Source organism: Muscardinus avellanarius (assembly GCF_963383645.1).
Source record: "Muscardinus avellanarius genome assembly, chromosome: 8".
NCBI classification, from domain to species: domain Eukaryota; kingdom Metazoa; phylum Chordata; class Mammalia; order Rodentia; family Gliridae; genus Muscardinus; species Muscardinus avellanarius.
Window position 1 is genome coordinate 2,742,079 of NC_137794.1, and position 15,052 is coordinate 2,757,130.

General features: G+C 44.2%; 1 protein-coding gene across 5 annotated transcripts in view; it reads left to right on the top strand.

The window, feature by feature from the left end:
* Positions 1-15,052, top strand: part of UBR2 (ubiquitin protein ligase E3 component n-recognin 2) — a gene marked incomplete at both ends in the record, with an annotated part of 117,362 nt that overhangs the window by 52,919 nt on the left and 49,391 nt on the right. For all 5 annotated transcript variants that reach the window (XM_080699687.1, XM_080699688.1, XM_080699685.1 and 2 more), the window contains 9 exons: positions 729-839; positions 2,196-2,261; positions 4,145-4,267; positions 4,677-4,740; positions 6,709-6,833; positions 7,946-7,998; positions 10,855-10,957; positions 12,289-12,337; positions 13,274-13,428. In XM_080699687.1, the coding sequence (XP_080555813.1) occupies positions 729-839; positions 2,196-2,261; positions 4,145-4,267; positions 4,677-4,740; positions 6,709-6,833; positions 7,946-7,998; positions 10,855-10,957; positions 12,289-12,337; positions 13,274-13,428 (849 nt within the window). The remainder of the gene's footprint in view (positions 1-728; positions 840-2,195; positions 2,262-4,144; positions 4,268-4,676; positions 4,741-6,708; positions 6,834-7,945; positions 7,999-10,854; positions 10,958-12,288; positions 12,338-13,273; positions 13,429-15,052) is intronic.

Consider the following 15,052-nt stretch of genomic DNA (forward strand, 5'->3'; position numbering starts at 1 on the left):
GTAATCCTAGTACTTGGGAGGCTGAGACAGGAGGATCACAGGTTCGCAGCCAGCCTCAGCTACTTAGTGCAGCCCCCCACAACTTAGGCCCTGTTTCAGAGTAAAGGATGAAAAGTAGGGCTGAGGGTATAGCTCAGAGGTAGATGCCTCTGGGTTCGATCCCCAGCACTGCAAAAGTAAATAAACATGAATGCCTATTAAATACATTCCTTGTATTTGAAATCAAATTGAAACATATGGTAGTCTGGGTTCTCCAGAGAAGTAGAACCAGTCAAGGGTGTGTGTGTGTGTGTGTGTGTGTGTGTGTGTGTGTGTGTGTAGAGAGAGAGAGTTATTTTAAGGAATTGCCTTAGGTGGTTATGGGGCCTGGTGACCCCGTGGTGGACTAGAGAGACCCAGAGAAGACGCGATATTGCAGTGTCAAGGAACAGAGGGAATCAAGAAAGCAAAATTCCTTCTCCCTCAGCGCCAACAGTCTTTTACCGTATAGCCTTTAGGCTGAATTCGTGAGGCCCATCCACTGTATGGAGGGTAATGTTCTCTTACATTTAAATTCTACTAAATGTTAGTTCACAAGCAACATCTGTACTGATGTTGACCATAAACTGGGTACCATACCCTAGATGGGTGGACACAAAATTAACTATCACTCAAATGTTTTGTAAAATAATTTCTTAATCCCTGTCAACCAACTTTCTTAATTTTTTATTTTTGTTTCTGACATGCAGAGTGAACTTAGCCCACCGATGTTGATAGAACATCCTCTTAGATGCCTCGTTTTATGTGCCCAAGTGCATGCTGGAATGTGGAGAAGAAACGGGTTCTCGCTAGTAAACCAGGTAAGCTACTCAAAAGTTTTCGCTCCAGTTGTTGGCTTCTGTGACAGTTGTAGTTCTCGAAGGACTTAGACGTTGAAACTTTAATGTCTACATTAAGATTGTTTGAAGGGATAAATGTAATGATAAACCAAAAAGGGTTCGTAGGAAATTTCATTTATGGTTTGTCAAGAAATAATATTGCAAATGGATGGAACTCAAGAATATTATGCTAAGTGAGATTAGCCAGTCCCCCAAAATAAATGTACGTTTTCTCTTGTATGTGGAGGCTAGAGAGAAATTTGGAAATAAGGTAAAAGAGCACAGACAGGAAGGGGGGGAGACTCAAAGAAACAATACTAAGTGGCCGGGAGAGGCGGCACATCTCTGTAATGCCAGCACTTGGGAGGCGGAGACAGGAGGATCACAAGTTCACAGCCAGCCTCAGCAACTTAGTGAGACTCTGTTTCAACATAAAATTTTTTTAAAAAGGGCTGAGAGTAAAACCCAGAGGTAGAACACCCACTGAGTTCAACCCCTAGTACCAAACATAATTAAATATTTAAATAATGCTCCATATGTATACAAATTACCAATCTAATCTCAAAGAGATGGGTGGTGGGGGGAATGGGCGGAAAGCGCTCCAGGGGTTGTGTGCCTGTTTCTATCTCTGTACCCGATGGACGGAGAGTGACCTTGCACCAGATACATCTCTATAAAGAAGTAGTATTGCGGGGGGAACGAACCATGGTGGTCTTGATTTTCTCCTGAAGTAGATTGTAAAAATAAAATACAATCCCAGGTTTTACATTCATTTTTTGGCCTGGGGATTGAACGCAGGGGCACTCTACCTCTAAGATATACCCGCAGCCCTGTTTTATTTTTTATTTTTTGTTTTTAAAGAGGGTCTTGCTGAGGGGGTCTTAAACCTGCAGTCCTCCTGTCAGCCTCCCAAGTCACAGGTGTGTGACACCATGCCCTACTCCAATTTTGCCTCTTTAAATTAAATTGGATACAAAGATTTTAGAAAGTCCTCTTAGTATAGCTCTGGAGTTGGTATTTTAAGTTTTAAACCTCACCAGGGCTTAATATGTGTTTCCCACCCCCCCCAAGTTGTGGAAACTCTCAGCCTTCCTGAAACAGTGACCTTTCATTTTGTGGGGAGACCCAGAAAGTTGGCTGCAAAGTGAGAGCCATGCAGTGAGCGTTCACGGACACTCGTAATGAATTAGCCACACTAAGACTGTCAGTGCCGAGGAGACCACAGCACACGCACACCCTGCTGGTACTTACGGGAACACATGTGCTCTCGGGGCGTTGCGGCGAGAGGAATGGACACCAGTAAAAGCCTGTTCACCCATCTCATTCGCTTCTTTTTAGATTTACTACTACCATAATGTGAAGTGCAGGCGTGAGATGTTTGACAAGGATATAGTGATGCTTCAGGTAATGAATTAAAAGCGTTGAGCTTAACAGTGATGGTGAGTGTGTTGCTCGTCAATTCTGCCTCCCCTGTCACTGCAAGCACTCTGCAGTGCGTGACCCCAGCCCCATCCACGCAGCCGCGGACTCGCGGCTCACAGCTTGCGCATATTGCCACCTGCAGGGTCAAAGAACTCCTTCCCGCCACACCGCGCTTCCGTCCTAGGTCCCCTGTCTAGGTGAATTGTCCCACAGCTGACCCAGTCGTTAAAGTCCAAAGCCTGAAAACCATCCTCTGTTTATCAGCTTCCTCTGGTTAAATAACCAGCTTAAACTAAATAGCTAGCTTAAACTCCTTAACTATCAAGACCTCTCATACTAAACACACCGAAGTTCCCCAAATTTGCCATGCTCTCTGGCGCTGGTGTCTCGTGTTCCTTGCTCCTTCCCCAAGGCCCTTCTCGCTTGTGAGCACGGGCTCAGCGTCCCTCTGGGTGCCCTTGGCGCGGCCTTACCCGCCACTTGGCTCACAGCCTGGAGACAGCGCTGTCGGCTCGTCATTCTCCCTGGACTGTGGCAGCGGGTCTCGTTTCTTTTTTTTTTTAAATCCAAGCTGGGCAGGGTGGTGCTTGCTGTTAATCTGAGTACTTGGGAGGTTGAGAAAGGAGGATCATGGCCAGCCTCAGCTATTTAGGTCATCTGGAACTTAGCGAGGCTGTTTCTAAATAAATGACTGAGGGTGTAGCATGGATGTAGAATGGCCCTGAGTTCAATCCCTAGTAGCAGAAAGAAAGAAAGAAAGAAAGAAAGAAAGAAAGAGAGAACTTTTACAGTGGAATTAAAGGAGAATCGAAATTTATTTTTTTATTTTTTTATTTTATTCATTTGTGGTGTTGGTGTGTGTGTGTGTGTGTGTGTGTGTGTCTGTCCTCAAACCTGCAATCCTCCTGTCTTACCCTCTCAAGTACTGGGATTACAGGCATGTGCCACCAAATCCAGTTGAAATTAATACTTAATAGTTGTCATTTCAGTTAGTGTAGCGCTTAACCACACAGGCCAAAATATGGAGACATCATGCCGGGCGTGGTGGTGCACGCTTGTAATCCTGTGCTTGGGAGGCGGAGACAGGAGGATTGTGCAGGTCGAAGTCAGCCTTGCTGGCTTAAGAGAACCAGTTTCAGCCAGGCGTGGTGGTGCAAGCCTGTAATCCCTGCGCTTGGGAGGCTGAGACAGGAGGATCGCACGGGTTTGAAGCCAGCCTCAGCTACTTAGGCTTTCAGCAACGTAGTGAGACCCTGTTTCCAAATAAAATATAAAAAAGGTCTGGGAGTATAGCCCAGAGGTAGAAAGCCTGTGGGTTCCACCTACAGTATCACCAAAAGAAAAAAAAAAAAAAGGAGAACCAGTTTCCAAATAAAAAAGTATAAAATAGGTCTGTGAGAGTTGCCTGGAGGAGGAAGGGCTTCCAGGAACCCCAGTACCCCCCCAAAAAAAAAAAAAAATGGAGACATCAATAAAAGTTTAATGCCATGTATGTTTAACATTACTGGGAGCTGAATTGGCATTTATCAGAATCCAGACAGTAGACAGTAGCCCCGATATAAAACTGTGAGCCAAGCTTTTAGGAGACAGTTATTTCAAAGCATTACAAGGAGAGAACATTTGCACATCGTCGGTGTCATCCTCGTGTGTGGTTTAGCATTTGAAGGCATTGTTTGTTATCAGCTTCCACTCCTGTCCCACTTGTCGGCTGCCACAGTAGGGACTCGGGCTAAGTGAGTTTACATCTGTTATTGGGATCGGTGAACAAGTAAGCTGGTTTTCCTTGTGTACACCAAAATACCTTGCTGATTTTTAGTGTCTCTTTGACCTTTCTCTTTTCTTGTGTCTCAAACAAACAAAAAAAGACAGGTGTCTCCATGATGGATCCAAACCATTTCCTGATGATACTGCTCAGCCGCTTTGAACTTTATCAGATTTTCAGTACACCAGACTACGGAAAGAGATTTAGTTCTGAGATTACCCACAAGGTAAGTACTTGTTTTATGAGACCACAGCGTATCACTAAAGAAGCATCTTGCTGGGCGTGGTGGGCACGCTTGTAATCCCCGCGCTTGGGAGGCTGAGACAGGAGGGTCGCACAGGTTCGAAGCCAGCCTCAGCTACTTAGTGAGGCTCTCAGCAACTTAGTGAGACCCTTTCCCAAATAAAATAGAAAATAGGGCTGGGAGTGTAGCCCGGAGGTAGAAAACCTCTGGGTTCTACCCCCAGTACCATAAAAAATATGGCTGGGGGTATAGCTCAGGGTTAGAATGCCCCTGGATTCTGTTCCCAGTACCCCCAAAATAAAAAATAGAAGCCTCTTTGTTCTTTTTAGATATGTGAACCATCTGAGAGAGTACAGTGTGTGTCTTATCTCTGAACGTTCTCCACTTACAGGATGTTGTTCAGCAGAATAATACTCTAATAGAAGAAATGCTGTACCTCATTATCATGCTGGTCGGTAAGTTTAAACTAACATGCCTATGTCAAGTTGAATTTTGTGGTAGTAAATGTTGAGAATGTAAACTTTTCCTTTTCTTGTGAGAAGATGTGTACTGTTTAGAGGAAGGATCGGGCCTCCCTGCTTCTCCCTCTGGCTGCTCTAATGTTTCAGTATGCCTGGGCTTTGGGGAAGGGGAGAGTACAACTGCTGGACTAGAATAAATACAAAGACTCGTGTTTGGAAAAATGGGCACGGGAGAATTTAGCATGCGAGGGAAAGGATGTTTAGGAGCTATTAGCTATTATTTATACCTTAGCTCTATTTATCTACATGGTTTTGTGGTACACACATGTCTTTTCCACTGTAGATACCACAATTCCAAGTGAATGGAGACCTATGGCTAATAGATGTCGGGGTTTGTTTTTTTTTTTTGCGGTACTGGTGATGCAAGTCAGGGCCACCAAGCTATACCCCCAGCCCTATTTTTTATTCTTTATTTTGAAACTTAGTAAGGCTAAACGCCATACTAAGTAATAGCTGAGGCTGTCCTCAAACCACGATCCTCCTCTCTTAGCCTCCCAAATGCTGGGATTACAAGCGTGCGCCACCACGCCCGGCTAGATTTTTAAAAAATTATTATTTCTCGCCGGGCGTGGTGGCGCACGCTTGTAATCCCCGCGCTTGGGAGGCGGAGACAGGAGGATCGCACAGGTTCGAAGCCAGCCGCGCGCGCTGGCTTAAGAGACCCTGTTTCCAAATAAAAATGTAAAAATAGGTCTGGGAGTGTAGCCCGGAGGTAGAAGGGCTTCCAGAAACCCCAGGACCACCAAAAAAAAAAAAAAAAAAAAAAAATTATTATTTCTTTTCTATTTTCTTGCGTAGTCACTAGGAATAGAATCCAGGGGCACTCTGCTACTAAGCTATACCCCCAGCCCTTTTTATATTTTATTTATTTGTGTGTGGTACTGGGGTTTGAACCTAGAGATATCTCTCTCCAAGCTGTACCCTAGCCCTGTTATATTTTTATTTGGAAACAGGGTCTTACTAGGTTGATGAGTCTCACTACCTGCTGAGGCTGTCCTTGAACATGTGATCCAGCTGTCTCAGCCTCCCAAGTACTGGGATTACAGTGGTGAGCCACCAGGCCTGGCTTTGCCCTTTTTATTTTATTTATTTTTAAAAATTTATTTCTTAATTTGTTATTTATTTATTTATTTATTTCCAGTAGTGGGGATGAAACTTACGGGTATTCTACCTCTGAGCTATACCCCAGCCCTAGTTTTTTATTCTTTATTTTATTTATTTATTTATTTATTTATTTATTTATTTATTTATTTATTTTTTGGGTGGTATTGGGGTTTCTGGAAACCCTTCTATCTCTGGGCTACACTCCCAGACACCTATTTTTTATATTTTTATTTGGAAACAGGGTCTCTTAAGTCAGCGAGGCTGGCTTCAAACCTGTGCGATCCTCCTGTCTTCACCTCCCAAGCGCAGGATTAAAGCGTGCGCCACCACGTCCGCCTTCTTTATTTTGAAACTGGGTCTCTGAGTAGCCGAGGCTGTCTGTGAACCGCGAGCCTCTGGTCTCAGCCTCCCAAATGCTGGGATTACAAGCGTGCCCACCACGCCCAGCTTGCACCCTCTTATTATGTCTGTTTGAGGTCCTTCTTCTCCCCATCATTCTCATCCTTGAATCTTTTAACCATCTATCACTTCCCCTGCTGTTGCAGACCCTTTGTAATTCATAGAGCAGAGAATCCTAATATGATAGGTGATAGCCAGTGGAGGGGCTCTCAGGAGTATCATACCACACCTCGTGGAAGGGAAGAGGGAGGCCGCCGCCCCTGCTGCCGGAAGGAGGCGAAAGCAGCCCTCTCCACTACATCCAGTCCCGCATCCTCGTGCCGTGAAGAGTGGGTTGCTTTACATGGATTATAATGATTATATTAAGTATGTGTATGTATGCTTTTTCACTTTCGACAGGAGAAAGATTTAGTCCTGGAGTTGGACAGGTAAATGCTACAGATGAAATTAAGCGGGAGATTATCCATCAGTTAAGCATCAAACCTATGGCTCATAGTGAATTGGTGAAGTCTTTACCTGAAGACGTAAGTACCTACATTTTAAAAAAGAAAATTGTTGTAAGCTTATAAGCTTTTTTTTTCTACTATCAGTCTAGCATGTATAGTTTTATTTGTTTACCTTTCTGCAAGTATGTGTGTGTGTGTATGTGTATGTGTACCTTTTTTTGTGTGGTACTAGGGATTGAACCTGGGGGCCTTCTATCTCCAGTCTACACCCCCACCCCTATTTATTTTATATTATTTTTATTTTGAAGCAAGGTCTCACTAGGTTGATGAGAGTCTCAGTATTTGCTGAGGCTGTCCTCCACCCTGTGGTCCTCCTGACTCAGCCTCCCAAGTCCTGGGATTACAAGTATGCACAGCCACACCCAGAATGAGAATACCTACTCAGTGACGTTGAGTAGACCAAATAAAGTTCTTGAGAGTTTTTTCCTTCTCAGGCATCTAGAGACTCTCTCCCTGCTCCATTCCCTCTTTACTAGGATTGCACTCACTGCCCAGCCACTGCAGGCAGGCAGGCACTCTAGCGCTGAGCTGCACCCACAGCCCTGTTTATTTTGTAATTTGAGACAGGGTCTCACTCCATCGCTCAGGTTGGCATCAAACTTGTGGTCCTCCTGCTGCCTCAGCCTCAGGAGTAGTTGACAGTATAGGCACACAGCGCCACACCAGACTTCTTCCTGATAATGAGCTATTGTTTTATTTTAGTGAATGTAAAATAATGACATATCAAAAGTTGGATTTCAACCTCCCAAGGTCATAATAATTGGCTCAGAGGTAGAATGCCCCTGGGTTCCATCTCCAGTGCCACCAAAAAAAAAAAAAATTAGGAATAATAAAGCCAGACATGATGGTACATGCCTATAATCCTAGTACGTGGGAGGCTAAGATAGGAGGATAGCAAGTTCAAGTCTAGCCTCAGCAACTTAGCAAGACCATGTTTCCAAATAAAAAATAAAGTAGGACTTGGAGTGTAGTTGGAAGGTAGAATGCCCCTGGGTTCAATCCCCAGCACCATATTTAAAATAGGGGGATAACAATATATCTTTCCATAGACTTAACTATGATAGTTAAGCGCAGAGCTCCGAGTCCCAGCATTATTATTAACATGAAGTGCTTGTTTCTTGTACCTGTAGGAGAACAAGGAGACTGGCATGGAGAGTGTAATTGAAGCAGTTGCCCATTTCAAGTGAGTTGCTTCCTATTTCATGTGTTGGGGGGGGTTATTTGTATGTTTGTTTGTTTTTGTGGTACTGGGGATTGAACCCAGGGGCATTCTACCTCTGAGCTACACCTCCAGCCCTGTTTTTTATTTTGAACCAGTCTCACTGAGTTTCAAAGGATCTCACTAAGTAGCTGAGGCTGGCCACGAACCTGCGATCCTCATGTCTCAGCCTCCCAAATGCTGGGATTACAAGGGTGCGCCACCACACATGGTTTTTGTGGAGTTTGTTGTTGTTGTTGTTGTTGCTGGGGATGGAACCTTGGGGCATTCTACCTCTGAGCCATAGCCCCAGCCCTATTCTTTATTTTTTATTTTGAACCAGTCTCACTGAGTTTCAAAGGCCCTCACTAAGTAGCTGAGGCTGGCCGCGAACCTGTGATTCTTCTGACTCCGCCTCCCAAATGCTGGGATTAAAAGCGTGCACCACCACGCCGGGCTTTTTGTGGTTTTTTGATACAGTCATTTTGCTCGAGTATTTCCTTTGATAGAACTGAAAATGAAGTTGTTGCTTTCGGAGTGCCAAACTGTTGAGTTAGAATTCTGAACTAGGTTTCTAACTGACATTTCACTTTTACGATCTAGCCCTGCACGTAGTGAAGTTTAGTAGTGGGATGAGGGTTTTCATAGCATTCAGAACAGATACTTAAACTGGGCATGGTGGTGTACACCTGTAGTCCCGGCACTTGGGAGGCTGAGACTAGAGGATCCCAGGTGAAGCCAGCCTCAGAGTGAGGCTCTACAGGTTAGCAAGATCCTGTTACCAAATTAAAAATAAAGTAGGGCCAAGGGTGTAGCTTGAAAGTAAAATGCCAACACCGCGTACATGCAATCAAAAGAACACACCCATAGCTCGCCACTTCAGACTTCCTGAATGAATGCACTGCAGGATTTTTTAAAATTGCTGCTTTGTTTATTTGCACGTGCCACCATCGCTGTGGGACAGTCTCTAAATTCTGCCTTCTCCATTGTCCAGCTTGTTTCCCCAAGTGAACCAGTGGTACTGGTCAGTCCCATTCAAGTTGTTGAATGAGAAAGAGAGAGAGAGAGAGAGAGGGAGGGAGGGAGTGTGTGTGTGTGTGTGTGTGTGTGTGTGTGTGTGTGTGTGAGTGATACTGGGGATTAAACACAAGGGCATTCTACCTCTGAGCTATATCCCCAGACCTATTTTTTATTCCTTATTTTGAAACAGAGTCTCACTAAGTTGCAGAGGGCCTCACTAAGTAGCTGAAGCTGGCCACGAACCTGCGATCTTCCTGTCTCAGCCTCCCTGGTGCTGGGATTACAAGTGTGCGCCACTATGCCGGGCTACTCTTTTAATTTCTAACCAGTGTGATGGGTGAAAAATGTGACCTTGTTTTATTTTGAATTACTCTCCCTACCCGTGAGAGTTTGTTACACCTTCACCCTTGTGCATTTGTTTGCAGGTTCTTGTCCCGTGTTACTGTTTCATAAGCACTTTTATATATTAGAGATGTTAATTCTTACTCTATTACCTGTCAGTCCTGACTCTAAGTTCGATACGTGGAAGGATGAGATGGGGGAACAGGTTTGAGGCCAGTCTCAGCAACTTAGCAAGACCCTGTTTCAGAAACGGGAGGGGGGAGTGGCTGATGGTAGAATGACCCTGGATTCCATCCATAGTATCAAATAAGCAAATAGATAGAGTCTTTCTTGTTACTCAGCTTCTGGGTTTATGACCTGCTTAGGAAGATTCTTCAAACTCCAGTTTAAACGCTGCTTCTTTCTCTGTAGAACTTCCCGTAACCGTCTTAACACGTCAGAACGTAGTCGACATTCCCTTCACTGTGTCCCCGCGCCTGGCCCTGGTGTCGTGCCTCAGCCATCCCGTGCTTAGCCAGTTGTCGCGGCAGAGAGCCAGCACGCGTTTGTCCAGTCAGAGTGGATCACAGTGATGTGTTAAACGAAGTGGACGCACAGGGGGCTTTGAGTTCAGAGGAGCAAATAACCCAAGGAAGGCGCCTGGACGCACGTGTGTGAGAGACAGACAGACAGACAGACACAGGCTGCGCCCGGGCATTCTGACTAAGCTCCACTCCCGGCCCTGCTTTAGTGTGTGTGTGGGGGTATAAACCTGGCACTCAACCTCCGAGCTATCCCCAGCCCTAATTTTATTCTTTATTTTGCAACAGGGCCTCACTAAGTTTTAGGCAGCCTCTCAAGTTGCTGAGGCTAGCTATGAAAATGTGATTTCTTCTGTGTCAGCTTCCCAAGTACTAGAATTACACGTGTACACCACCATACCTGGCTCCTATTTTTTATTCTTTATTTTGAAAGAGGATCTCACTAAGGCCGGGAGTAGTGGTGCATGCATGTAATCCCCGCGCTTGGGAGGCAGAGACAGGATCACACAAGTTCGAAGCCCTCGCTGGCTTAAGAGACCCTGTTTCCGAATAAAAATATAAAATAGGTCTGGGAGTATAGCCCAGAGGTAGAAGGGTTCTATCCCCAGTACCACGGGGGGGGGGGGGAGGATCTCACTAAGTTTTAGAAGGCCTCACTAAGTAGCTAAGGCTGGCTGCGAACCTCTGATCCTCCTGTCTCAGCCTCACAAGTATTAGGATTACAGGGGTATTCCACCACACCCAGCTATTTATCTTTATTTTGAAACAGGGTCTCTCTAGTTTGCTGAGAGTCTTACTACTTGCTGAGGCTGTCCTCTAACCTGCCATCCTGCTCAGCCTCCTAGGTACTGGGATTACAAGTGTGTGGCACCACACCCAGCCTCTGACACCTAAGACTCATGAAAGAGTGAATGACTTTAGAAATACTATTCTTAGTGTGTGTTTTTTCCCTCCATAGGAAACCCGGACTGACAGGACGAGGCATGTATGAACTGAAGCCAGAATGCACCAAAGAATTCAACTTGTATTTTTATCACTTCTCAAGGGCAGAGCAGTCCAAGGTAATTGGGAAAGTTATAAGTGTAGTGGGAAAGAGTTGGATTTTTTTTTCCTCTAAAAGACTTTTACTGCTTCTCACAGATTATAAAGGAATTTTCTACATTTTTATTTTAGCAAATTTGGAAAACATAAAAAAGGTATAGCAAGGTATGGTGGTTGATGTCTGTACTTGGGAGGCTGAGTCAGGAGGATCGCACAGGTTGGAAGCCAGCCTCAGCTACTTAGTGAGGCTCTCAGCAACTTAGTGAGACCCTGTTTCCAAATAAAATATAAAATAGGGCTGGGAGTATAGCCTGGAGGTAGAAAGCCTCTGGGTTCCACCTCTAGTACCACCAAAAAAAAAAAAAAAAAAAAAAAAGAGTTGCAGCCTCAGCAAATTGGAAAAACCCTCACCAACCTAGTAAGACCCTGTTTCAAAAAAATATAAAGGTCTGAGGGGTGTTATTTAATGGTAGAGTGCTTCTGGATTCAATTATCAGTACAAAAAAACATATATGTAAATAAAGAAGAAAGTGCAAATTACTTTAACATTTTGAGTCTGCCTCCACCTCCCACCAGTGTTTCATGTATAGATATGAAAGATCTATATAATTGTTTTATAATTTTTACTTTGTTAGCTTTTGAATATAAATTTTCAACATATACTTTAATCAATTAACCTATTTTACATGTTTCATAATTAGTGATATTTAATATGCTTTCCCAGGGAGATTTATGCTGTTTTCTTGATCATTCTTAGGTAATTAAATTTGCCTCTTAGCAGTCTTCTTTTTAAATATTTCAATAAATGTCATTAAACAAAACTTTAAACAGCCACGCGTGGTGGTGCACCCTTGTAATCCCCGCGCCTGGGAGGCTGAGACAGGAGGATCGCACAGGTTCGAAGCCAGCCTCAGCTACTTAGTGAGGCTCTCAGCAACTTAGTGAGACTCTGTTTCCAAATAAAATATAAAATAGGTCTGGGAGTGTAGCCCAAAGGTAGAAAGCCTCTGGGTGCCACCCCCAGTACCACACACACACAAAAAAAACTTTAAAAGCATGAATTTTTTATTTATTTTTTGATGCACCTCATGGAGCCCAAATCTAAATTAGTTTTTGATTTGTATTTGTACATGTTTCCCTTGCATTTTAAAGCAACAAAGAACTCATTTGGAGATTCTTAGAATAGAAAATAAAATTAAACATGACATATTTTAGAAAGACTATAATACTGAAGACAAAAATCTTCTAAAAACAGGAGGCAATAGAACAGAGATTGACCTCTGTTACTAGTTTTGGATATTAGGTTATTTTGCATTATAATTCCTATTCAAATTATTTTCTTTTTTATTAGGCAGAAGAAGCTCAACGAAAATTGAAAAGACAAAATAGAGAAGATACAGGTATTTTTAATCTTCCTTCCAAAAACCTCATGTCAGTCTGTTTTCCTTACTAAACATAACTTTCTTTTAATTATGCTGATTGTCCTTGTGGTGTGAACGATTTAAGTATGAACATCCCAAGTGAGCATTTACCTCGCCACTGGGTCGTGCGTTATATGAAAATCGTGTTGACTCACCTTGGAGTTCATGGTTTTACCTCAGATCTGGAGACGTTTCTAGGGAAAAGAAAGGCTTTTCTTTGAGCCTGGTGAGGTGGCACATGCCTATAATCCCAGTCGTGGGAAGCTGAGACATAAGGATCAGTTCTTGGCCAGCCTCATCAACTTAGCTAGGCCCTCACTAAGATTTAGTGAGAGCCTGTTTAAAAAAAGAAATAGGGCCGGGCGCGGTGGGCACGCTTGTCATCCCCGCACTTGGGAGGCGGAGACAGGAGGAGCGCGCAGGTTCGAAGCCCGCCGCACGCGCTGGCTTAGGAGACCCTGTTTCCAAATAAAAGTGTAAAAAATAGGTCTGGGAGTGTAGCCTGGAGGTAGAAGGGCTTCCAGGAACCCCAGTACCACAAAAAATAACAATAATAAAAAATAAAAAAATATACAAAAAGAAATAGGGCTTGGGGTTGTAGCCTGGAGGTAGAATGCCCCTAGGTTCGACCCCTAGTGCCATACATACACAAGAAAAAGGGTTTTGTTTTGTGCCACTGCTGTTTATGCAGCTGATTTGGTCCACGTGACTGCCTTGAAAAGGGACATCCAGGTTAAGTGTGTGTCGGGCTGCAGGTGTGGCTGTGCAGTAAGGTGCTTGCCTCGCATGTGCAGGGCCTGGGCTCTGTCCCCAGCTCCTCCAGAAAAGAATGTGTGCTAATGAATAGTCCCCAAATAAATACCATCACAAATGTCTAACAGAGAGGTGTTTTTAAAAGCTCTCGTTTATTTTCAGCACTCCCACCTCCGGTTTTGCCTCCATTCTGCCCTCTGTTTGCGAGTCTGGTTAACATCTTGCAGTCAGACGTGATGCTGTGTGTCATGAGGACTATCCTGCAGTGGGCGGTGGAGCACAACGGCCACGCCTGGTCGGAGTCCATGCTGCAGAGGGTAGGTGTGAAGATGCTTATTATACTTGCTGTAGCGTTGAAACTTAGATGGAAATGTGCTGTATTTCCTGACTACGCAGTATAGTGTATGGTCGCTCGTTTTGAGTCTGACATTGGAAATGTGTGACTGGCAGGTGTTTATACCACATGGCTGTGATGCTCTCAGTCCTGTTAGTCAACATACCCCCGCCATTGGTCCTGGCCTCTGCATATGAAATGCTCTGAGACTGATATAATGTATTACCTTGTGTATATGTTTCTCATTTAATTCTCTTAAAAAAAAAAACCCATGAGTTCCTCAGTACTCGTATTTTACAATTGCAGAAATCGAGACTTGGTGACTTAGTTACATAAGTCAAGGTGGGAAGTCTAGAATCTTGTTTGAATCTCACATCATCTCATTGAATAGTCCATTGACAGCCACTGCCTCTTCCATTTAGAGATGAGGAAGCCAGGTTTCAGTGAGCTTCATTTAATTTCCTGTTACTCAAGGAGCGCGTGGTATATAGCAGCCGGTTCGCAGACGCCTGCTGTGTGCCGCCTGTGGCCTGCGGTGCTTGTCACCCTCAGGTCCACAGGGAGGCAGCGTGCTTCCGGCTAAAGGCGACGTGTGGTCTGGGGTCCCTGAGAGCTGCTGGCTTGCACGTAGAAAGCAAGGCTAATGCAGGCAAGCCTTCCTGCAGACCTGCCGTTCTTTTGTTGTCTGAGCCGGCTTATATATCTCATTGGCTGAGGTGTGTGACACTCCGACATTCCTTTTAAAAACATGTGTTGAGTGTGGTGGCGCACGCTTGGAATCCCAGCATTCGGGAGCCTGAGACAAGAGGGTCAGGGTTCACGGCCAGCCTCAGCTACTTAGGGAGGCCCTCTGCAACTTAGTGAGACCCTGTTTCAAAATAAAGAATAAAAATAGGGCAGGGGGTATAGTTCGGAGGTCGAATGCCTCTGTATTCTATCCCCAGACCTGAAGAAAAAAAAAATTGGGTGGAGCTGAGTAAAACCAATGAAAATACAAATAGACTCAGTGTAGTTATAAGTTTTCTTAAAAACTTAGTAAGGAATTTTTTGTCAGGTAAGCTAAAAACCATAAACTGTTTTTTTTATTATTATTATTATTTATTTTGAAACAGGGTCTCACTAAGTAGCTGAGGCTGGCTGTGAACCGGGATCATCTGGTCTCAGGCTCCCAAATGCTGGGATTACGATCGTGTGTCACCACACCTGGCTAAAAACCATAAACATTTTAATACAGTATGTGGCTTCTGAGACAAATGTTGTCTCTTCCACAGATGATGAAGACTTAGTCCTGCCAGGTGTAGTGGCACATACTTGTAGTCCCAGTACTTGGGGGGCTGAGACCGGAAGTTCCAGACTAGACTCAGCAACTTAGTGTGAGATACGGTTTTTTTTGGAGGGGGGATGCGAGGATTGAACCCAGGGAGCGTTCTACCCCCGACCTATACTCCCAGCCCTAGTTTTTTTTTTTTTTTTGGTAGTACTGGGGATGGAACCCAGAGGCTTTCTACCTCCGGGCTATACTCCCAGACCTTTTTTATATTTTATTTGGAAACTTCATTTAATTTCCCGTTAGGAAAATTAAAATTCTTAGTTAGGGTCTCACTAAG